At 48.5% G+C, this 26,079-nt stretch overlaps 1 protein-coding gene across 1 annotated transcript in view; it reads right to left on the bottom strand.

The window, feature by feature from the left end:
- Nucleotides 1-26,079, bottom strand: part of LOC129845585 (signal-induced proliferation-associated 1-like protein 2) — a gene marked incomplete at its 3' end in the record, with an annotated part of 171,606 nt that overhangs the window by 93,643 nt on the left and 51,884 nt on the right. The window contains 3 exon segments of the mRNA XM_055913434.1: nucleotides 1,570-1,673; nucleotides 8,357-8,531; nucleotides 13,864-14,052. Coding sequence (XP_055769409.1) covers nucleotides 1,570-1,673; nucleotides 8,357-8,531; nucleotides 13,864-14,052 — 468 coding nt within the window.

Genomic DNA, 26,079 nt, shown 5'->3' with positions numbered 1-26,079 from the left:
GTGGAGCTCTGCTTGGCTTGTGGAGCTCTGCTTGGCTTGTGGAGCTCTGCTTGGCTTGTGGAGCTCTGCTTGGCTTGTGGAGATGTGCTTGGCTTGTGGAGCTCTGCTTGTCTTGTAGAGCTCTGCTTGGCTTGTGGAGATGTGCTTGGCTTGTGGAGCTCTGCTTGTCTTGTAGAGCTCTGCTTGGCTTGAAGGTGCTTCTTGATAATTGATGTTGAGTTCTTCTCAACTTGACAGGCGCTTAGTCCCGAGGCTCAGTTTGCATTTTATAATTATATTTTTCTCTTTTTCTTTTACCAATTCTAAATAATGTGAAAACTTCCACACTGAAAAGGCTGATGTCTCTGTCACCTTGCTAGCTATCTAGCTTCCCGCCACAACGCTCTTGAAGAAACAGGCAAAGCTTGAACTTAGGGGAAGGGATTTTCCTTTTTGGGGTACAAAAAAATCATATTCAAAAGTAATGATTTGCATATTTGAAAAAGTAACTGAATGATTACTTAAATTGAAAATGAATGCTTTAAGTTTCTTGTTACCACAAAAAAAAGTAACCTGAGTACTCTAACGTTACCCCCAACTCTGATTGTAAACACATCAGTAGGGACAGGTGTGTGTGCTTGTTTACAAACAGCTTTGACAGTGCTATTGAAAGTAGTGTGGGACTTGGCTTGGCCATCACACAACATTATGGAAGAGAAATGTGTTATTTCACACATCAAATAGTGTTATTTGACATGTTAATTGTGACACGTAAAGATCTGAAGGACCTTCCACAGGCTCGATGTCTGACTAATACCACACTACGGTGTCTGGGACCCAATGGACACTGATTAACAAAAAACTTCTGTCTAGGGCACAGTTGTCATGGTAACACTCACGATCTAACACTCGTAGTCATTACCGACACGCAACGAGGTTCTAAGAGAGGATTGTCAGAAGATGAAACAAAAGATCTGCTCTAAAGGAAAAATCTGGGAAATAAAAGAGAAGAGCAACTCAGGACCAGTCTGCTGACACACAGTATCTGGTGTGTTAAAGGGGAGGTACCAGTCTGCTCCTACTGACACACAGTATCTGGTGTGTTAAAGGGGAGGTACCAGTCTGCTCCTACTGACACACAGTATCTGGTATGTTAAAGGGGAGGTACCAGTCTGCTCCTACTGACACACAGTATCTGGTATGTTAAAGGGGAGGTACCAGTCTGACCCTACTGACACACAGTATCTGGTGTGTTAAAGGGGAGGTACCAGTCTGCTCCTACTGACACACACTATCTGGTGTGTTAAAGGGGAGGTACCAGTCAGCTCCTACTGACACACAGTATCTGGTATGTTAAAGGGGAGGTACCAGTCTGACCCTACTGACACACAGTATCTGGTATGTTAAAGGGGAGGTACCAGTCTGATCCTACTGACACACAGTATCTGGTATGTTAAAGGGGAGGTACCAGTCTGATCCTACTGACACACAGTATCTGGTATGTTAAAGGGGAGGTACCAGTCTGCTCCTACTGACACACAGTATCTGACCTGTTGTCTGTTGTTGGGGGTGTAGGGGGGGGGTACTGACCTGTTGTCTGTTGTTGGGGGTGTAGGGGAGCAGGGTTGACACATGGAACATCAGTTCGTAGTCCTTATAGGTGGTGTACAGGGAGTAGGTTCCTGTTGAGTCAGCTATAGGAGAAACAGACAGAGAGGCTAGAATTCCACAACAGAGACAGGCTCATTGAATCCACTGCAACAGAGATAGATCATATCAGGTCATGGTCAGAGTAGGGGTTGGTAATATAACACTAACAGGTAATATAGGGACGTGTTCAGGGTCGTGTTACACTAACAGGTAATATAGGGACGTGTTCAAGGTTGTGTTACACTAATAGGTAATATAGGGACGTCTTTAGGGCCAAAAACTCCCAAGAAAGGCTGAAACCTAGGAGGAAACCAAGAGAGGAACCAGGCTATAAACAAACCATAATGGTAAACAAAACAGAATGGTAAACAAACCATAATGGTAAACAAACCGTAATGGTAAACAAACCGTAATGGTAAATAAACTGTAATGGTGAACAAACCGTAATGGTAAACAAACCGTAATGGTAAACAAACCGTAATGGTAAACAAACCGTAATGGTAAACAAACCGTAATGGTAAACAAACCGTAATGGTAAACAAACCAAAATGGAAAACAAACCGTGATGATATACAAACTGTAATGGTAAATAAACCGTGATGATATACAAACTGTAATAGTAAACAAACCATGATGATATACAAACTGTAATGGTAAACAAACCATGATGATATACAAACTGTAATGGTAAACAAACCATGATGATATACAAACTGTAATGGTAAACAAACCGTGATGATAAACAAACCGTAACAGTATACAAACTGTAATGTAAACAAACCGTAATGGTAAACAAAACATAATGGTAAACAAACCGTATTGGTAAACAAACCGTATTGGTAAACAAAACATAATGGTAAACAAACCGTAATGGTAAACAAAACATAATGGTAAACACCCCGCAATGGTAAACAAAACATAATGGTAAACAAACAGTGATGATAAACAAACTGTAATGGTAAACAAACAGTGATGATAAACAAACTGTAATGGTAAACAAACAGTGATGATAAACAAACTGTAACAGTATACAAACCGTAATGGTAAACAAAACATAATGGTAAACAAACTGTAATGGTAAACAAAACATAATGGTAAACAAACCGTAATGGTAAACAAACCGTAATGGTAAACAAATCTTAATAGTAAACAAATCATAATGTAAACAAACTGTAATTTTAGACAAACCATGATGGTAAACAAACCGTAACAGTATACAAACCGCAATGGTAAACAAATCTTAATAGTAAACAAATCATAATGTAAACAAACTGTAATTTTAAACAAACCATAATGGTAAACAAACCGTAACAGTATACAAACCGTAATGGTAAACACACTGTAATGGTAAACAAACCGTGATGATATACAAACTGTAATGGTGAAGAAACTGTAATGGTAAACAAACCGTATTGGTAAACAAACCGTGATGATAAACCGTAATGGTAAACAAACCGTGATGATAAACTGTAATGGTAAACAAACCTTGATGACAAACTGTAATGGTAAACAAACCGTGATGATAAACCGTAATGGTAAACAAATCGTGATGATAAACTGTAATGGTAAACAAACCGTGATGATAAACCGTAATGGTAAACAAATCGTGATAATAAACTGTAATGGTAAACAAACCGTGACGATAAACTGTAATGGTAAACAAACCGTATTAGTAAACAAACTGTGATGATAAACCGTAATGCTAAACAAATCATGATGACAAACTATAATGGTAAACAAACCGTGATGACAAACTGTAATGGTAAACAAACCGTATTGGTAAAGAAACCGTGATGATAAACTGTAATGGTAAACAAACCATGATGACAAACTGTAATGGTAAACAAACCGTGATGACAAACTGTAATGGTAAACAAACCGTATTGGTAAACAAACCGTGATGATAAACTGTAATGGTAAACAAACCGTGATGATAAACTGTAATGGTAAACAAACCGTATTGGTAAACAAACGTAATGTAAACAAACCGTGATGATAAACAAACTGTATTGGTAAACAAACAGTGATGATAAACAAACTGTAACAGTATACAAACCGTAATGGTAAACAAAACATAATGGTAAACAAACCGTAATGGTAAACAAAACATAATGGTAAACAAACATAATGGTAAACAAACCGTAATGGTAAACAAATCTTAATAGTAAACAAATCATAATGTAAACAAACTGTAATTTTAGACAAACCATGATGGTAAACAAACCGTAACAGTATACAAACCGTAATGGTAAACAAATCTTAATAGTAAACAAATCATAATGTAAACAAACTGTAATTTTAAACAAACCATAATGGTAAACAAACCGTAACAGTATACAAACCGTAATGGTAAACACACTGTAATGGTAAACAAACCGTGATGGATAAACAAACTGTAATGGTAAACAAACCGTGATGGATAAACAAACTGTAATGGTAAACAAACTGTAATGGTGAAGAAACTGTAATGGTAAACAAACCGTATTGGTAACCAAACCGTGATGACAAACTGTAATGGTAAACAAACCGTGATGATAAACCGTAATGGTAAACAAATCGTGATGATAAACTGTAATGGTAAACAAACCGTGATGACAAACTGTAATGGTAAACAAATCGTGAAGACAAACTGTAATGGTAAACAAACCGTATTGGTAAACAAACCGTGATGATAAACTGTAATGGTAAACAAACCGTGATGACAAACTGTAATGGTAAACAAACCGTGATGATAAACTGTAATGGTAAACAAACCGTATTAGTAAACAAACCGTGATGATAAACCGTAATGGTAAACAAATCGTGATGATAAACTGTAATGGTAAACAAACCATGATGACAAACTGTAATGGTAAACAAACCGTGATGACAAACTGTAATGGTAAACAAACCGTATTAGTAAACAAACCGTGATGACAAACCGTGATGGTAAACAAATCGTGATGATAAACTGTAATGGTAAACAAACCATGATGACAAACTGTAATGGTAAACAAACCGTGATGACAAACTGTAATGGTAAACAAACCGTATTGGTAAACAAACCGTGATGACAAACTGTAATGGTAAACAAACCGTGATGATAAACTGTAATGGTAAACAAACCGTATTGGTAAACAAACCGTAATGGTAAACAAACCGTGATGATAAACAAACTGTATTGGTAAACAAACCGTGATGATAAACAAACTGTATTGGTAAACAAACCGTATTGGTAAACAAACCGTAATGGTAAACAAACCGTGATGATAAACAAACTGTATTGGTAAACAAACCGTAATGGTAAACAAACCGTGATGATAAACAAACTGTATTGGTAAACAAACCGTAATGGTAAACAAACCGTGATGATAAACAAACTGTATTGGTAAACAAACCGTAACAGTATACAAACCGTAATGGTAAACACACTGTAATGGTAAACAAACCGTGATGGATAAACAAACTGTAATGGTAAACAAACCGTGATGGATAAACAAACTGTAATGGTAAACAAACTGTAATGGTGAAGAAACTGTAATGGTAAACAAACCGTATTGGTAAACAAACCGTGATGACAAACTGTAATGGTAAACAAACCGTGATGATAAACCGTAATGGTAAACAAATCGTGATGATAAACTGTAATGGTAAACAAACCGTGATGACAAACTGTAATGGTAAACAAATCGTGAAGACAAACTGTAATGGTAAACAAACCGTATTGGTAAACAAACCGTGATGACAAACTGTAATGGTAAACAAACCGTGATGATAAACTGTAATGGTAAACAAACCGTATTAGTAAACAAACCGTGATGATAAACCGTAATGGTAAACAAATCGTGATGATAAACTGTAATGGTAAACAAACCATGATGACAAACTGTAATGGTAAACAAACCGTGATGACAAACTGTAATGGTAAACAAACCGTATAAGTAAACAAACCGTGATGATAAACCGTAATGGTAAACAAATCGTGATGATAAACTGTAATGGTAAACAAACCATGATGACAAACTGTAATGGTAAACAAACCGTGATGACAAACTGTAATGGTAAACAAACCGTATTGGTAAACAAACCGTGATGACAAACTGTAATGGTAAACAAACCGTGATGATAAACTGTAATGGTAAACAAACCGTATTGGTAAACAAACCGTAATGGTAAACAAACCGTGATGATAAACAAACTGTATTGGTAAACAAACCGTGATGATAAACTGTAATGGTAAACAAACCGTGATGACAAACTGTAATGGTAAACAAATCGTGAAGACAAACTGTAATGGTAAACAAACCGTATTGGTAAACAAACCGTGATGATAAACTGTAATGGTAAACAAACCGTGATGACAAACTGTAATGGTAAACAAACCGTGATGATAAACTGTAATGGTAAACAAACCGTATTAGTAAACAAACCGTGATGATAAACCGTAATGGTAAACAAATCGTGATGATAAACTGTAATGGTAAACAAACCATGATGACAAACTGTAATGGTAAACAAACCGTGATGACAAACTGTAATGGTAAACAAACCGTATTAGTAAACAAACCGTGATGACAAACCGTGATGGTAAACAAATCGTGATGATAAACTGTAATGGTAAACAAACCATGATGACAAACTGTAATGGTAAACAAACCGTGATGACAAACTGTAATGGTAAACAAACCGTATTGGTAAACAAACCGTGATGACAAACTGTAATGGTAAACAAACCGTGATGATAAACTGTAATGGTAAACAAACCGTATTGGTAAACAAACCGTAATGGTAAACAAACCGTGATGATAAACAAACTGTATTGGTAAACAAACCGTGATGATAAACAAACTGTATTGGTAAACAAACCGTATTGGTAAACAAACCGTAATGGTAAACAAACCGTGATGATAAACAAACTGTATTGGTAAACAAACCGTAATGGTAAACAAACCGTGATGATAAACAAACTGTATTGGTAAACAAACCGTAATGGTAAACAAACCGTGATGATAAACAAACTGTATTGGTAAACAAACCGTAACAGTATACAAACCGTAATGGTAAACACACTGTAATGGTAAACAAACCGTGATGGATAAACAAACTGTAATGGTAAACAAACCGTGATGGATAAACAAACTGTAATGGTAAACAAACTGTAATGGTGAAGAAACTGTAATGGTAAACAAACCGTATTGGTAAACAAACCGTGATGACAAACTGTAATGGTAAACAAACCGTGATGATAAACCGTAATGGTAAACAAATCGTGATGATAAACTGTAATGGTAAACAAACCGTGATGACAAACTGTAATGGTAAACAAATCGTGAAGACAAACTGTAATGGTAAACAAACCGTATTGGTAAACAAACCGTGATGACAAACTGTAATGGTAAACAAACCGTGATGATAAACTGTAATGGTAAACAAACCGTATTAGTAAACAAACCGTGATGATAAACCGTAATGGTAAACAAATCGTGATGATAAACTGTAATGGTAAACAAACCATGATGACAAACTGTAATGGTAAACAAACCGTGATGACAAACTGTAATGGTAAACAAATCGTATAAGTAAACAAACCGTGATGATAAACCGTAATGGTAAACAAATCGTGATGATAAACTGTAATGGTAAACAAACCATGATGACAAACTGTAATGGTAAACAAACCGTGATGACAAACTGTAATGGTAAACAAACCGTATTGGTAAACAAACCGTGATGACAAACTGTAATGGTAAACAAACCGTGATGATAAACTGTAATGGTAAACAAACCGTATTGGTAAACAAACCGTAATGGTAAACAAACCGTGATGATAAACAAACTGTATTGGTAAACAAACCGTGATGATAAACAAACTGTATTGGTAAACAAACCGTATTGGTAAACAAACCGTAATGGTAAACAAACCGTGATGATAAACAAACTGTATTGGTAAACAAACCGTAATGGTAAACAAACCGTGATGATAAACAAACTGTATTGGTAAACAAACCGTAATGGTAAACAAACCGTGATGATAAACAAACTGTATTGGTAAACAAACCGTAATGGTGTAGCACAACAAGAGGCATACAGGACATGTATATTAAGGCCTCAAGATAAACAATGTCTTGCTATTATACCTGTGAGTTCCAAACTGCGTCCTCTTCCCTACTTAGTGCACGACTTCTGACCAGAGCCATATGGGGAACAGGGTGCCATTTGGGACTTCTGACCAGAGCCATATGGGGAACAGGGTGCCATTTGGGACTTCTGATCAGAGCCATATGGGGAACAGGGTGCCATTTGGGACTTCTGACCAGAGCCATATGGGGAACAGGGTGCCATTTGGGACTTCTGACCAGAGCCATATGGGGAACAGGGTGCCATTTGGGACTTCTGACCAGAGCCATATGGGGAACAGGGTGCCATTTGGGACTTCTGACCAGAGCCATATGGGGAATAGGGTGCCGTTTGGGACTTCTGACCAGAGCCATATGGGGAACAGGGTGCCATTTGGTACGCAGATTTACATTATTTAAAGTACTACAGATGCTCACGGTTGGATTTGTGTGTGTATGTGCGTGTGTGTATGTGCGTGTGTGTATGTGCGTGTGTGTATGTGCGTGTGTGTATGTGCGTGTGTGTGTGTGTGTGTGTGTATGTGCGCGTGTGTGTGTGTGTGTATGTGCGTGTGTGTATGTGCGTGTGTGTGTGTGTGTGTGTGTGTATGTGCGTGTGTGTATAGTCTTACTCCTGTTGTCGAGCTGTGCTCTGTACTTGGTGAATCCCTTCAGTTTCACTCTCTGTCCCAATAGGTCGAGGAACTCATCGAGGGCGGGACCAGCTGATTGGTTGTTGTACATCTCTTCTTCTGTACTCTGGCCTGCCTTACAGTACAGCACCCCCACCTTGTGCTGGAAACTCAACTGGAACAAATAGACAACGTATTGATGAATATATAGTACAGTGCTGTGAAAAACTATTTGCCCCATTTCTGATTTTCTCTATTTTTGCATATTGTTGATACTGAATGTTATCAGATGGATAATTAGTTTACCTATTTAATTAACAAAGTTATTCAACACACAATTCCCCCATGTGAAAAAGTAATCCCTTACAGTCAATAACTGGTTGTGCCACCTTTAGCTGTGATGACTCCAACCAAACACTTCCTGTAGATGTTGATCAGTCTGTCACATCGCTGTGGAGTCATTTTTATCCACTCTTACATGCATAACTGCTTTAATTAACTTCTTAGCGCTAGGGGTCAGATTTTTTTATTTTAAATAACGTGACCAACGTAAAGGGACATTTTCTCTGGCCCAGATCGTAGAATATCCATATAATTTACAGATTAGGATAGAAAACACAAAGTTTCCAAAACTGTTAAAATATTGTCTGTGAGTATAACAATACTTATTCTGCAAGCGAAAACCTGAGAAAATGTAACCCGGAAGTGATATTTAAAAAAAGAAAAAATCTGTGTTCCCTGGCCCGTCTAACCTCCATTTAAAGGGGTATCAACCAGATTCCTTTTACAATGGCTTCCTCAGGCTGTGACCAGGCTTTAGACATAGTTTCAGGCTTTTATTTTGAAAAAATTAGCGGGTTTTTTCAAAAGTAGTCAGGTGTCCTCTGAATATTTCCTGCGCGCGAGAGAGGGGCACCCCATTTTCCTTTTGTCTCTTAACCTGTTGGGGATGGGGGCGCTGTTTAGACTATTTATGCTAATGTGGCTAATTTTTTAAACGGCTTCCCACAAAATCCTTGATCGTACAATATGCATATTATTATTATTATTGGATAGAAAACAGTCTATAGTTTCTATAGGAGTTGAAATTTTGTCTCTAAGTGGAACAGAGCCCATTCTACAGCAATTTCCCTGACATGGAGTCAGATTTGAGAAACGTTGGCCACTTTTCTGAAGTCATTTAAACGGGCACTGTCGTTGCTATGACTATACGGACACTTCTTACGTCTTCCCCTGGATGCCTTTACGTGATGACGATTCCAACGGGCTCGATTGCTCGTTCACAGGCCCTACAAATGAAAAAAACCTTTAGCTAGCAAGTCTTTTCTTGCTGCGTAACGCGCGTGGAAGACACCGACCCTCTCCTGTTCCAAGCGTTAGTTTAGCCTGTTATATTTCTCCGGTCATCTTTTCACTCGTTATAGGAGTTACAAACATCACAAAGTAGTTAATTTAAAGCGTTTTATAGCAATTTATATCCGTTTAGTGCGATTTTGGGACATTTATTTTTGCAACGATGTGAAAAGTTGGAAACGCTTTTCAGTTCATCCCGAACGTAGTTGACATTTCCACATGGCAAGAGGACAGCTTTCCACCAAAAGACGATTGCTCCCAAGAAAGGATCCTTTGCCCAAGATACTGATGGAAGAACAGCTCAAGGTAGGACATTTTTATTATGATAAATCGTGTTTCTGTCGAAACATTTTAGTGGCTTAGGACGCCATGTTTTTTGACGTAGCTTCGCTTGGCGCAAACTGTATTGAAAAGTAAGGATAAATTAAAAAATGTAATAACGCAATTGTATTAAGAATTAAATTGTCTATCAATCCCTGTCCACCCTATATTTTTTAGTCACGTTTATGAGTATTTATGTATAAGAGTAGATCACTGTCTAAGTGGCGCAAGGACGTTTTCTTTACCAGCTTGTCTACATTTCACATTGTCTAACCATGATTTTGGTGGCTAAATATAAACATTTTCGATCAAACTGTATATGCATGTTGTAATGTGATGTTACAGGAGTGTCATCGGAAGAATTCTGAGAAGGTTAGTGAAAAAATTAATATCTTTTGGCGATGTTGACTTTTATCGCTCACTTTGGCTAGAATCAATGCTGGGCTGCTAATTGCTATGTGCTAAGCTAATATAACGATTTATTGTGTTTTCGCTGTAAGACACTTAGAAAATCTGAAATATTGTCTGTATTCACAGGATCTGTGTCTTTCGATTCGTGTATGCTGTGTATTTTTACGAAATGTTTGATGATTAGTAGTTAGGTAAACACGTTGCTCATTGTAATTATTCTAGTCCATTTGTGATGGTGGGTGCAATTGTAAACTATGCCATATACCTGAAATATGCACTTTTTTCTAACAAAACCTATCCCATACCATAAATATGTTATCAGACTGTCATCTAATGAGTTTTTTTGTTGGTTAGGGGCTATAAATATCTTAGTTTAGCCGAATTGGTGATGGCTACTGGTGTTGGTGGACAAATAAAAGATGGTGGATTATGCTAATGTGTTTTTAGGTAATAGATGTACATCTTTACATATTGTGTCTTCCCTGTAAAACATTTTAAAAATCGGAAATGTTGACTGGATTCATAAGATCTGTGTCTTTCATTAGCTGTATTGGACTTTAATGTGTGAAAGTTAAATATTTTAAAAAAATATTTTTTTTGAATTTCGCGGCACTGGTTTTTCAGTGGGGGGGGGGGGGGGGTGCCGCTAGCGCCACGCTGATCCTAGACAGGTTAATGAATAGGTTATGGTCCGGTTTAAATATTATCGATTATGTTTGTTTAAAACAACATGAGGATTGATTATAAAAAAAGATTTGACATGTTTCTACGACCATTACGGATACTTTTTGGAATTTGTCTAACGGAACACGGCTTTGATTTTCTGAACATAATGCGCAACCAAAATGGCGTTTTTTTGTGATTAAAGTAGTATTTATCGAACAAAAATAACATTTGTTGTGTAACTGGGAGTCTCGTGAGTGGAAACATCCGAAGATTATCAAAGGTAAGCGATTAATTTCATTGCTTTTCTGACTTTCGTGACCAAGCTAACCAAGCTAATATAAGGCTAACTGTTCTAGCATTGATTGCTACACTCACAAAAGCTTGGATTTCTTTCGCTGTAAAGTATATTTTCAAAATCTGACACGATAGGTGGATTAACAACAAGCTAAGCTGTGTTTTGGTATATTTGACTTGTGATTGCATGATTATAAATATTTTTAGTAATATTTTTGCAATTGGCATCCTGCAATTCTAGCGGTTGTTTAGGAAAGGGATCCCGTAAAAAGGATCCGTAGCGCAGAGAAGTTAACTTCTTATGGCTGGGGGCAGTATTGAGTAGCTTGGATGAATAAGGTGCCCAGAGTAAACTACCTGCTACTCAGGCCCAGAAGCTAATATATGCATGTTTGGATAGAAAACACTCAGAAGTTTCTAAAACTGTTTAAATGATGTCTGTGAGTATAACAGAACTCATATGGCAGGCAAAAACCTGAGAGAAAATCCAACCAAGAAGTGGGATATCTGAGGTTTGTAGGTTTGCCTATCCAATATACACTGTATATGGAGTCATATTTCACTTCCTAAGGCTTCCACTAGATGTCAACAATCTTTAGAACCTTGTTTCAGGCTTCTACTGTGAAGGATGAGGGAATGAGAGCTGATTGAGTCAGGGTCTGGCAGAATGCCATGAGCTCACTCAGGCGCTCCCCCGTGAGAGGTAGCTGCGTTCCTTTTAGTTTCTAAAGACAAAGGAATTCTCAGTTTGAAACATTATTGAAGATTTATGTTAAAAATATCCTAAAGATTGATTCTATACATCGTTTGACATGTTTCTACGGACTGTAATGGAATTTTTTGACTTTTTGTCTGGCCTGCGCATCATGAATTTGGATTTTGAACTAAACGCGCGAACAAAAAGGACGTTTTTGGACATAAATTATGGACTTTATCGAACAAAACAAACATTTATTGTGGAACTGGGATTCCTGGGAGTGCATTCTGATGAAGATCATCAAAGGTAAGGGAATATTTATAATGCTATTTCTGACTTCTGTTGGCTCCACAACATGGCGGGTGTATGGCTTGTTTTTGTGTCTCAGATTATTGCATGGTGTGCATTTTCCGTCAAGTTTCTTTTAAATCTGACACAGCAGTTGCATTAAGGAGAAGTATATCTAAAGTTCCATGTAAAACACTTGTATCTTTTATCAATGTTTATTATGAGTATTTCTGTAAATTTATGTGGCTCTCTGCAAAATCACCGGATGTTTTGGAGGCAAAACATTACTGAACATAACGCGCCAATGTAAACTAAGATTTTTGGATATAAATATGAACTTTATCGAACAAAACATACATGTATTGTGTAACATGAAGTCCTATGAGTGTTATCTGAAGAAGATCATCAAAGGTTAGTGATTCATTTTATCTATATTTCTGATTTTTGTGACTCCTCTCTTTGGCTGGAAAAATGGCTGTGTTTTTCTGTGACTAGGTACTGACCTAACATAATCAGATGGTGTGCTTTCGTCGTAAAGCCTTTTTGAAATCGGACACTGCGGTGGGATTACCAACAAGTTTATCTTTAAAATGGTGTAAAATATGTGTATGTTTGAGGAATTTTAATTATGAGATTTCTGTTGTTTGAATTTGGCACCCTGCACTTTCACTGGCTGTTGTCAAGGCGATCCCGTTAACGGGACGAATTAGCTTCCAGAACAGACATAAATCTAGACAACGTCTACATCTGTAACATTCTGTTCTGATTCAGCAGGGATCCGACTCACAAACTGTACAACATCACACAACACCAGGAAACAAACATTACAACACTACAGAACAAACATCTCAACACTAGAGAACAAACATCACAACACAAGAGAACAAACATCACAACACCAGAGAACAAACATCACAACACTACAGAACAAACATCACAACACCAGGAAACAAACATTACAACACTAGAGAACAAACATCACAACACCAGAGAACAAACATCACAACACCAGAGAACAAACATCACAACACCAGAGAACAAACATCACAACACTACAGAACAAACATCACAACACCAGAGAACAAACATCACAACACTACAGAACAAACATCACAACACCAGAGAACAAACATCACAACACTACAGAACAAACATCACAACACCAGAGAACAAACATCACAACACTAGAGAACAAACATCACAACACCAGAGAACAAACATCACAACACTACAGAACAAACATCACAACACTAGAGAACAAACATCACAACACTAGAGAACAAACTTCACAACACCAGAGAACCCTACATCCCCTACCCCCAGTACTCACCCTGTTCATCCAGTTTGAGGAGCTGCTCGGGGACCTTGGGGGAGTTGAGGGCCAGCCTCAGACACTGGCCTATACTCCTTCCCTGTCTACATGTAGTTCAACCCTACAATACACTGTCTCTCTCCATCCCCTACCCCTAGTACTCACCCCCTGTTCATCCAGTTTGAGGAGCTGCTCGGGGACCTTGGGGGAGTTGAGGGCCAGACGGAGACAATGGATGTTGAGTTCAGGCATCACATATTCCAGAACCTCTTTAAGAGGTAGGCCTCGGGCTGTACCATGTCTCGCTGTGGAGGGGACCGCATCCTCCAGGATTGCCCCACGTAGGGTTGTTAACTGGGAGGGAGGGAGAGAGAGAGAGAGAGAGGTAGAGGGAGAGGGAGACGTAGAGGGAGAGGGAGAGGGAGAGAGGGAGAGAGTTTTGTTATATGTATACGTTGACAACGTAAGTAATTTCACTTTCCATGTCAATAAAGTCTATTGAATTTGATTAAATTGAATTGAGAGAGAGCGTGAGAATGAGGGTTTAGGCCCCTGCACCACTCCCCCTCCACCCCTATCCCTCCACCTCCATCCCTCCACCTCCATCCCTCCACCCTCTCATCCCTCCACCCTCTCCATCCCTCCACCCTCTCCACCCCTCCACCCCCATCCCACCCTCTCCATCCCTCCACCTCCATCCCTCCACCCTCTCATCCCTCCACCCTCTCCACCCCTCCACCCCCATCCCTCCACCTCCATCCCTCTACCCTCTCCACCCCTCCACCTCCACCCCTCCACCCTCTCCACCCCTCCACCCTCTCCATCCCTCCACCCTCTCCACCCCTCCACCCTCTCCATCCCTCCACCCTCTCCATCCCTCCACCCTCTCCATCTCTCCACCCTCTCCATCCCTCCACCCTCTCCATCACTCCACCTCCATCACTCCACCCTCTCATCCCTCCACCCTCTCCACCCCTCCACCTCCATCCCTCCACCCTCTCCATCCCTCCACCCTCTCCACCCCTCCACCCTCTCCATCCATCCACCCTCTCCATCCCTCCACCCTCTCCACCCCTCCACCCTCTCCATCCCTCCACCCTCTCCATCCCTCCACCTCCATCCCTCCACCCTCTCCATCCATCCCACCCTCTCCATCCCTCCACCCACTCCATCCCTCCACCCTCTCCACCCCTCCACCCTCTCCACCCCTCCACCCTCTCCATCCCTCCATCTCTCCATCCCTCCATCCCTCCATCCCTCCACCCTCTCCATCCCTCCATCCCTCCACCCTCTCCATCCCTCCACCCTCTCATCCCTCCACCCTCTCCATCCCTCCACCCTCTCCATCCCTCCACCCTCTCCACCCTCTCCATCCCTCCACCCTCTCATCCCTCCACCCTCTACACCCTCTCCGTCCCTCCACCCTCTCATCCCTCCACCCTCTCCACCCTCTCCATCCCTCCACCCTCTCATCCCTCCACCCTCTCCACCCTCTCCATCCCTCCACCCTCTCATCCCTCCACCCTCTCCATCCCTCCACCCTCTCCACCCTCTCCATCCCTCCACCTCCATCCCTCCACCCTCTCCATCCCTCCACCTCCATCCCTCCACATCCCTCCACCCTCTCCATCCCTCCACCCTCTCCACCCCTCCACCCTCTCCATCACTCCACCTCCATCCCTCCACCCTCTCCATCCCTCCACCCTCTCCATCCCTCCACCCTCTCCACCCTCTCCATCCCTCCACCCTCTCCATCCCTCCACCCTCTCCACCCTCTCCCTCCCTCCACCTCCATCCCTCCATCCCTCCACCCTCTCCATCCCTCCATCCCTCCACCCTCTCCCTCCCTCCACCTCCATCCCTCCACCCTCTCCACCCCTCCATCCCTCCACCCTCTCCACCCTCTCCATCCCTCCACCCTCTCCCTCCCTCCACCTCCATCCCTCCACCCTCTCCATCCCTCCACCCTCTCCATCCCTCCACCCTCTCCACCCTCTCCATCCCTCCACCCTCTCCATCCCTCCACCCTCTCCCTCCCTCCACCTCCATCCCTCCACCCTCTCCATCCCTCCACCCTCTCCCTCCCTCCACCCTCTTCACCCTCTCCATCCCTCCAACCTCTCCATCCCTCCATCCCTCCACCCTCTCCATACCTCCACCCTCTCCATCTCTCCACCCCTCCACCCTCTCCATCCCTCCATCCCTCCACCCTCTCCCTCCCTCCACCCTCTCCCTCCCTCCACCCTCTCCATCCCTCCATCCCTCCACCCTCTCCCTCCCTCCACCTCCATCCCTCCACCTCCATCCCTCCACCCTCTCCACCCCTCCACCTCCACCCCTCCACCCTCTCCATCCCTCCACCCTCTCCATCCCACCACCCTCTCCATCCCTCCATCCCTCCACCCTCTCCCTCCCTCCACCTCCATCCCTCCACCCTTTCCATCCCTCCACCCTCTCCCTCCCTCCACCCTCTCCATCCCTCCACCCTCTCCATCCCTCCACCCTCTCCATCCCTCCACCCTCTCCCTCCCTCCACCTCCATCCCTACAACCTCTCCATCCCTCCACCCTCTCCCTCCCTCCACCTCCATCCCTCCACCCTCTCCATCCCTCCATCCCTCCACCCTCTCCATCCCTCCACCCTCTCCCTCCCTCCACCTCCATCCCTCCACCCTCTCCATCCCTCCATTCCTCCACCCTCTCCATCCCTCCATCCCTCCACCTCCATCCCTCCATCCCTCCACCCTCTCCATCCCTCCACCCTCTCCACCTCTCCCTCCCTCCACCTCCATCCCTCCACCCTCTCCACCCCTCCACCCTCTCCATCCCTCCACCCTCTCCATCCCTCCACCCTCTCCATCCCTCCACCTCCATCCCTCCACCCTCTCCATCCCTCCACCCTCTCCACCCTCTCCATCCCTCCACCCTCTCCATCCCTCCACCCTCTCCATCCCTCCACCCTCTCCATCCCTCCACCTCCATCCCTCCACCCTCTCCATCACTCCACCTCCATCCCTCCACCCTCTCCACCCTCTCCATCCCTCCACCCTCTCCATCCCTCCACCCTCTCCATCCCTCCACCCTCTCCATCCCTCCACCTCCATCCCTCCACCCTCTCCATCACTCCACCTCCATCACTCCACCTCCATCCCTCCACCCTCTCCATCCCTCCACCCTCTCCATCCCTCCACCCTCTCCATCCCTCCACCTCCATCCCTCCACCCTCTCCATCACTCCACCTCCATCACTCCACCTCCATCCCTCCACCCTCTCCATCCCTCCACCCTCTCCATCCCTCCATCCCTCCACCCTCTCCATCCCTCCACCCTCTCCATCCCTCCACCCTCTCCACCCTCTCCATCCCTCCACCCTCTCCATCCCTCCACCCTCTCCACCCCTCCACCCTCTCCATCCCTCCACCTCCACCCCTCCACCCTCTCCATCCCTCCACCTCCATCCCTCCACCCTCTCCATCCCTCCACCCTCTCCATCCCTCCACCCTCTCCACCCTCTCCATCCCTCCACCCTCTCCATCCCTCCACCCTCTCCACCCCTCCACCTCCATCCCTCCACCCTCTCCATCCCTCCACCCTCTCCATCCCTCCACCCTCTCCATCCCTCCACCTCCATCCCTCCACCCTCTCCATCACTCCACCTCCATCACTCCACCTCCATCCCTCCACCCTCTCCATCCCTCCACCCTCTCCATCCCTCCACCCTCTCCATCACTCCACCCTCTCCATCCCTCCACCCCTCCATCCCTCCACCCTCTCCATCACTCCACCTCCATCCCTCCACCCTCTCCATCCCTCCACCCCTCCATCCCTCCACCCTCTCCATCCCTCCACCTCCACCCCTCCATCCCTCCACCCTCTCCATCACTCCACCTCCATCCCTCCACCCTCTCCATCACTCCACCTCCATCCCTCCACCCTCTCCATCCCTCCACCCTCTCCATCCCTCCACCTCCATCCCTCCACCTCCATCCCTCCACCCTCTCCATCCCTCCACCCTCTCCATCCCTCCATCCCTCCACCCTCTCCATCCCTCCACCCTCTCCATCCCTCCACCCTCTCCATCCCTCCACCCTCTCCATCCCTCCACCCTCTCCATCCCTCCACCTCCATCCCTCCACCCTCTCCATGCCTCCACCTCCATCCCTCCACCCTCTCCATCCCTCCACCCTCTCCATCCCTCCACCCCTCCACCCTCTCCACCTCTCCCTCCCTCCACCTCCATCCCTCCACCCTCTCCACCCCTCCACCCTCTCCATCCCTCCACCCTCTCCATCCCTCCACCCCCATCCCTCCACCTCCATCCCTCCACCCTCTCCATCCCTCCACCCTCTCCACCCTCTCCCTCACTCCACCTCCATCCCTCCACCCTCTCCATCCCTCCACCCTCTCCATCTCTCCACCCCTCCACCCTCTCCATCCCTCCACCCTCTCCATCCCTCCATCCCTCCACCCTCTCCATCCCTCCATCCCTCTTCACCCTCTCCATCCCTCCACCCTCTCCATCCCTCCACCCTCTCCATCCCTCCACCCTCTCCATCCCTCCACCCTCTTCACCCTCTCCATCCCTCCACCCTCTCCATCCCTCCATCCCTCCACCCTCTCCATCCCTCCATCCCTCCACCCTCTCCCTCACTCCACCTCCATCCCTCCACCCTCTCCATCCCTCCACCCTCTCCATCTCTCCACCCCTCCACCCTCTCCATCCCTCCATCCCTCCACCCTCTCCCTCCCTCCACCCTCTCCCTCCCTCCACCCTCTCCATCCCTCCATCCCTCCACCCTCTCCCTCCCTCCACCTCCATCCCTCCACCTCCATCCCTCCACCCTCTCCATCCCACCACCCTCTCCATCCCTCCATCCCTCCACCCTCTCCCTCCCTCCACCTCCATCCCTCCACCCTTTCCATCCCTCCACCCTCTCCCTCCCTCCACCCACTCCATCCCTCCACCCTCTCCATCCCTCCACCCTCTCCATCCCTCCACCCTCTCCCTCCCTCCACCTCCATCCCTACAACCTCTCCATCCCTCCACCCTCTCCCTCCCTCCACCTCCATCCCTCCACCCTCTCCATCCCTCCATCCCTCCACCCTCTCCATCCCTCCACCCTCTCCACCTCTCCATTCCTCCACACTCTCCATCCCTCCATCCCTCCACCTCCATCCCTCCATCCCTCCACCCTCTCCATCCCTCCACCCTCTCCACCTCTCCCTCCCTCCACCTCCATCCCTCCACCCTCTCCACCCCTCCACCCTCTCCATCCCTCCACCCTCTCCATCCCTCCACCCCCATCCCTCCACCTCCATCCCTCCACCCTCTCCATCCCTCCACCTCCATCCCTCCACCCTCTCCACCCTCTCCATCCCTCCACCCTCTCCATCCCTCCACCCTCTCCATCCCTCCACCCTCTCCACCCCTCCACCCTCTCCATCCCTCCACCTCCACCCCTCCACCCTCTCCATCCCTCCACCTCCATCCCTCCACCCTCTCCATCCCTCCACCCTCTCCATCCCTCCACCCTCTCCACCCTCTCCATCCCTCCACCCTCTCCATCCCTCCACCCTCTCCACCCCTCCACCTCCATCCCTCCACCCTCTCCATCCCTCCACCCTCTCCATCCCTCCACCCTCTCCATCCCTCCACCTCCATCCCTCCACCCTCTCCATCACTCCACCTCCATCACTCCACCTCCATCCCTCCACCCTCTCCATCCCTCCACCCTCTCCATCCCTCCACCCTCTCCATCACTCCACCCTCTCCATCCCTCCACCCCTCCATCCCTCCACCCTCTCCATCACTCCACCTCCATCCCTCCACCCTCTCCATCCCTCCACCCCTCCATCCCTCCACCCTCTCCATCCCTCCACCTCCACCCCTCCATCCCTCCACCCTCTCCATCACTCCACCTCCATCCCTCCACCCTCTCCATCACTCCACCTCCATCCCTCCACCCTCTCCATCCCTCCACCCTCTCCATCCCTCCACCTCCATCCCTCCACCTCCATCCCTCCACCCTCTCCATCCCTCCACCCTCTCCATCCCTCCATCCCTCCACCCTCTCCATCCCTCCACCCTCTCCATCCCTCCACCCTCTCCATCCCTCCACCCTCTCCATCCCTCCACCCTCTCCATCCCTCCACCTCCATCCCTCCACCCTCTCCATGCCTCCACCTCCATCCCTCCACCCTCTCCATCCCTCCACCCTCTCCATCCCTCCACCCCTCCACCCTCTCCACCTCTCCCTCCCTCCACCTCCATCCCTCCACCCTCTCCACCCCTCCACCCTCTCCATCCCTCCACCCTCTCCATCCCTCCACCCCCATCCCTCCACCTCCATCCCTCCACCCTCTCCATCCCTCCACCCTCTCCACCCTCTCCCTCACTCCACCTCCATCCCTCCACCCTCTCCATCCCTCCACCCTCTCCATCTCTCCACCCCTCCACCCTCTCCATCCCTCCACCCTCTCCATCCCTCCATCCCTCCACCCTCTCCATCCCTCCATCCCTCCACCCTCTCCCTCACTCCACCTCCATCCCTCCACCCTCTCCATCCCTCCACCCTCTTCACCCTCTCCATCCCTCCACCCTCTCCATCCCTCCATCCCTCCACCCTCTCCATCCCTCCATCCCTCCACCCTCTCCCTCACTCCACCTCCATCCCTCCACCCTCTCCATCCCTCCACCCTCTCCATCTCTCCACCCCTCCACCCTCTCCATCCCTCCATCCCTCCACCCTCTCCCTCCCTCCACCCTCTCCCTCCCTCCACCCTCTCCATCCCTCCATCCCTCCACCCTCTCCCTCCCTCCACCTCCATCCCTCCACCTCCATCCCTCCACCCTCTCCATCCCACCACCCTCTCCATCCCTCCATCCCTCCACCCTCTCCCTCCCTCCACCTCCATCCCTCCACCCTTTCCATCCCTCCACCCTCTCCCTCCCTCCACCCACTCCATCCCTCCACCCTCTCCATCCCTCCACCCTCTCCATCCCTCCACCCTCTCCCTCCCTCCACCTCCATCCCTACAACCTCTCCATCCCTCCACCCTCTCCCTCCCTCCACCTCCATCCCTCCACCCTCTCCATCCCTCCATCCCTCCACCCTCTCCATCCCTCCACCCTCTCCACCTCTCCATTCCTCCACCCTCTCCATCCCTCCATCCCTCCACCTCCATCCCTCCATCCCTCCACCCTCTCCATCCCTCCACCCTCTCCACCTCTCCCTCCCTCCACCTCCATCCCTCCACCCTCTCCACCCCTCCACCCTCTCCATCCCTCCACCCTCTCCATCCCTCCACCCCCATCCCTCCACCTCCATCCCTCCACCCTCTCCATCCCTCCACCCTCTCCACCCTCTCCATCCCTCCACCCTCTCCATCCCTCCACCATCTCCACCCCTCCACCCTCTCCATCCCTCCACCCTCTCCATCCCTCCACCCTCTCCATCCCTCCACCTCCATCCCTCCACCCTCTCCATCACTCCACCTCCATCCCTCCACCCTCTCCACCCTCTCCATCCCTCCACCCTCTCCATCCCTCCACCCTCTCCATCCCTCCACCCTCTCCATCCCTCCACCTCCATCCCTCCACCCTCTCCATCACTCCACCTCCATCACTCCACCTCCATCCCTCCACCCTCTCCATCCCTCCACCCTCTCCATCCCTCCACCCTCTCCATCCCTCCACCTCCATCCCTCCACCCTCTCCATCCCTCCACCCTCTCCATCCCTCCACCCTCTCCATCCCTCCACCCTCTCCATCCCTCCACCCTCTCCATCCCTCCACCCTCTCCATCCCTCCACCTCCATCCCTCCACCCTCTCCACCCCTCCACCCTCTCCATCCCTCCACCCTCTCCATCCCTCCACCCTCTCCCTAACTCCACCTCCATCCCTCCACCCTCTCCACCCCTCCACCCTCTCCATCCCTCCACCCTCTCCATCCCTCCACCTCCATCCCTCCACCCTCTCCATCCCTCCACCCTCTCCATCCCTCCACCCTCTCCACCTTCTCCATCCCTCCACCCTCTCCACCCCTCCACCTCCATCCCTCCACCCTCTCCATCCCTCCACCCTCTCCATCCCTCCACCCTCTCCATCCCTCCACCTCCATCCCTCCACCCTCTCCATCACTCCACCTCCATCACTCCACCTCCATCCCTCCACCCTCTCCATCCCTCCACCCTCTCCATCCCTCCACCCTCTCCATCCCTCCACCCTCTCCATCCCTCCACCTCCACCCCTCCATCCCTCCACCCTCTCCATCACTCCACCTCCATCCCTCCACCCTCTCCATCCCTCCACCCCTCCATCCCTCCACCCTCTCCATCCCTCCACCTCCACCCCTCCATCCCTCCACCCTCTCCATCACTCCACCTCCATCCCTCCACCCTCTCCATCACTCCACCTCCATCCCTCCACCCTCTCCATCCCTCCACCCTCTCCATCCCTCCACCTCCATCCCTCCACCTCCATCCCTCCACCCTCTCCATCCCTCCACCCTCTCCATCCCTCCATCCCTCCACCCTCTCCATCCCTCCACCCTCTCCATCCCTCCACCCTCTCCATCCCTCCACCCTCTCCATCCCTCCACCTCCATCCCTCCACCCTCTCCATGCCTCCACCTCCATCCCTCCACCCTCTCCATCCCTCCACCCTCTCCATCCCTCCACCCTCTCCATCCCTCCACCTCCATCCCTCCACCCTCTCCATCCCTCCACCCTCTCCATCCCTCCACCCTCTCCATCCCTCCACCCTCTCCATCCCTCCACCTCCATCCCTCCACCTCCATCCCTCCACCCTCTCCATCCCTCCACCCTCTCCATCCCTCCACCCTCTCCATCACTCCACCCTCTCCATCACTCCACCCTCTCCATCCCTCCACCCTCTCCATCCCTCCACCTCCATCCCTCCACCCTCTCCATCCCTCCACCCTCTCCATCCCTCCACCCTCTCCATCCCTCCACCCTCTCCATCCCTCCACCTCCATCCCTCCACCCTCTCCATCACTCCACCTCCATCCCTCCACCCTCTCCAACCCTCCACCCCTCCATCCCTCCACCCTCTCCATCCCTCCACCTCCACCCCTCCATCCCTCCACCCTCTCCATCACTCCACCTCCATCCCTCCACCCTCTCCATCACTCCACCTCCATCCCTCCACCCTCTCCATCCCTCCACCCTCTCCATCCCTCCACCTCCATCCCTCCACCCTCTCCATCCCTCCACCTCCATCCCTCCACCCTCTCCATCCCTCCACCCTCTCCATCCCTCCATCCCTCCACCTCCATCCCTCCACCCTCTCCATCCCTCCACCCCCTCCATCCCTCCAACCCTCCACCCTTCTTTCACTTCATTATTGGAAAAAACATTTTCAGAGTGAAGTGTAGTAGGGTAATGTGTGAGTGTGTGTGAGAGTGTGAGTGTGAGTGTGAGTGTGAGTGTGAGTGTGTGTGTGTGTGTGTGAGTGTGAGTGTGAGTGTGAGTGAGAGAGAGAGAGAGAGAGAGTTCACTGCAGTGCAGATACACCATCAGTGAGTGAACAGGGGGTTTAACCTTGTCTCTGTGACCGAGAGGAGACGGCTGGCGTGACCCATTTAGTTGAAATATGGATTAAAGGTTACGCTTCAAACCAGGACTGACATTTAATATCAGTGACACCCCCCCCCCCCCTGATACACCCCATACACCCCCCCCCATACACCCCCGTCCTGCATACTGCATCTATTTCACCTTCATTATTCAGAGACCCCCTAGAGTCATTCACTGACAGCTGAGTCTGTCTGTGTGTGTCTGTGTCACTGGTTGACAAACTGGCTGGCTGGATGACTGGATGACTGGATGACTGGATGACTGACTGACTGACTGGCTGACTGGATGACTGGCTGACTGGCTGACTAACTAACTGGCTGACTGGCTGACTAACTAACTGGATGACTGGATGACTGGATGACTGGATGACTGACTGACTGACTGGCTGACTGGATGACTGGATGACTGACTGACTGACTGGATGACTGGCTGACTGGCTGACTAACTAACTGGCTGACTGGCTGACTAACTAACTGGCTGACTGGATGACTGGATGACTAACTAACTGGCTGACTGGCTGACTGGATGACTAACTAACTGGCTGACTGGCTGACTGGATGACTAACTAACTGGCTGACTGGCTGACTGGATGACTAACTAACTGGCTGACTGGCTGACTGGATGACTAACTAACTGGCTGACTGGCTGACTGACTGGATGACTAACTAACTGGCTGACTGGCTGACTGGATGACTAACTAACTGGCTGACTGGATGACTAACTAACTGGCTGACTGGCTGACTGAAAGGCTGGCTGGCTGACGGAATGACTGACTGACTGACTGACTGGCTGGCTGACTGGATGACTAACTAACTGGCTGACTGGCTGACTGAAAGGCTGGCTGGCTGACTGAATGACTAACTAACTGGCTGACTGGCTGACTGAAAGGCTGGCTGGCTGATGGAATGACTAACTAACTGGCTGACTGACTGACTGGCTGGCTGGCTGACTGACTGGCTGACTGACTGGCTGACTGACACACTGACTGACTGACTGACTAACTGACTGACTGACTGACTGACTGACTGGCTGACTGACACACTGACTGGCTGGCTGACTGACTGACACACTGACTGACTGACTGACTGACTGACTGGCTGACTGACTGGCTGACTGACACACTGACTGACTGACTGACTAACTGACTGACTGACTGACTGACTGGCTGACTGACACACTGACTGGCTGGCTGACTGACTGACACACTGACTGACTGACTGACTGACTGACTGACTGGGTGACTGAATGACTGGCTGAGTGACTAGATGGCTGACTAACTAACTGGCTGGCTGGCTGACTGAATGACTAACTAACTGGCTGACTGGCTGACTGAAAGGCTGGCTGGCTGATGGAATGACTAACTAACTGGCTGACTGGCTGACTGGCTGGCTGGTTGACTGACTGAATAAGTGGCTGACTGACTGACTGGGTGGATGACTGGCTGACTGGCTGACTAACTAACTGGCTGACTGGCTGACTGGATGACTAACTAACTGGCTGACGGGCTGACTGGCTGACTAACTAACTGGCTGACTGGCTGACTGGATGACTAACTAACTGGCTGACTGGATGACTAACTAACTGGCTGACTGGCTGACTGAAAGGCTGGCTGGCTGACGGAATGACTGACTGACTGACTGGCTGGCTGACTGGATGACTAACTAACTGGCTGACTGGCTGACGGAAAGGCTGGCTGGCTGACTGAATGACTAACTAACTGGCTGACTGGCTGACTGAAAGGCTGGCTGGCTGATGGAATGACTAACTAACTGGCTGACTGGCTGACTGGCTGGCTGGCTGACTGGATGACTGGATGACTGGATAACTGACTGACTGACACACTGACTGGCTGACTGACTGACTGACACACTGACTGGCTGACTGACTGACTGACTGACTGACTGGCTGACTGACACACTGACTGAGTGACTGGCTGACTGACACACTGACTGACTGACTGACTGACTAACTGACTGACTGACTGACTGACTGACTGACTGGCTGACTGACACACTGACTGGCTGGCTGACTGACTGACACACTGACTGACTGGCTGACTGACTGACACACTGACTGACTGGCTGACTGACTGACACACTGACTGGCTGACTGACTGACACACTGACTGGGTGACTGAATGGCTGGCTGAGTGACTGACTGGCTGGCAGAAATGATTAACTGGCTGACTGACTAACTGTTTGGTTGACTGACTGAATAACTGGCTGACTGACTGACTGGGTGGGTGACTGAATAACTGGCTGACTGACTGACTGGCTGACTGGCTGGTTGACTGACTGAATAACTGCCTGACTGACTGACTGACTGGCTGACTAACTGGCTGACTGACTGGCTGGCTGACTAACTGCCTGGTTGACTGACTGACTAACTAACTGGCTGGCTGACTGACACACTGACTGGCTGACTGACTGACTGGCTGGCTGACTGGATGACTAACTAACTGGCTGGCTGACTGGCTGGCTGACTAAAAGCCTGGTTGACTGACTGACTAACTAACTGGCTGGCTGACTGACACACTGACTGGCTGACTGACTGACTGGCTGGCTGACTGGATGACTAACTAACTGGCTGGCTGACTGACACACTGACTGGCTGACTGACTGACTGGCTGGCTGACTGGATGACTAACTAACTGGCTGGCTGACTGACACACTGACTGGCTGACTGACTGACTGATTGGCTGACTGAATGACTAACTAACTGGCTGGCTGACTGACACACTGACTGGCTGACTGACTGACTGGCTGGCTGACTGAATGACTAACTA

The sequence above is a fragment of the Salvelinus fontinalis genome, unplaced genomic scaffold (assembly GCF_029448725.1).
Source record: "Salvelinus fontinalis isolate EN_2023a unplaced genomic scaffold, ASM2944872v1 scaffold_0319, whole genome shotgun sequence".
NCBI classification, from domain to species: domain Eukaryota; kingdom Metazoa; phylum Chordata; class Actinopteri; order Salmoniformes; family Salmonidae; genus Salvelinus; species Salvelinus fontinalis.
This window is presented reverse-complemented; position numbering and strand designations above follow the sequence as displayed.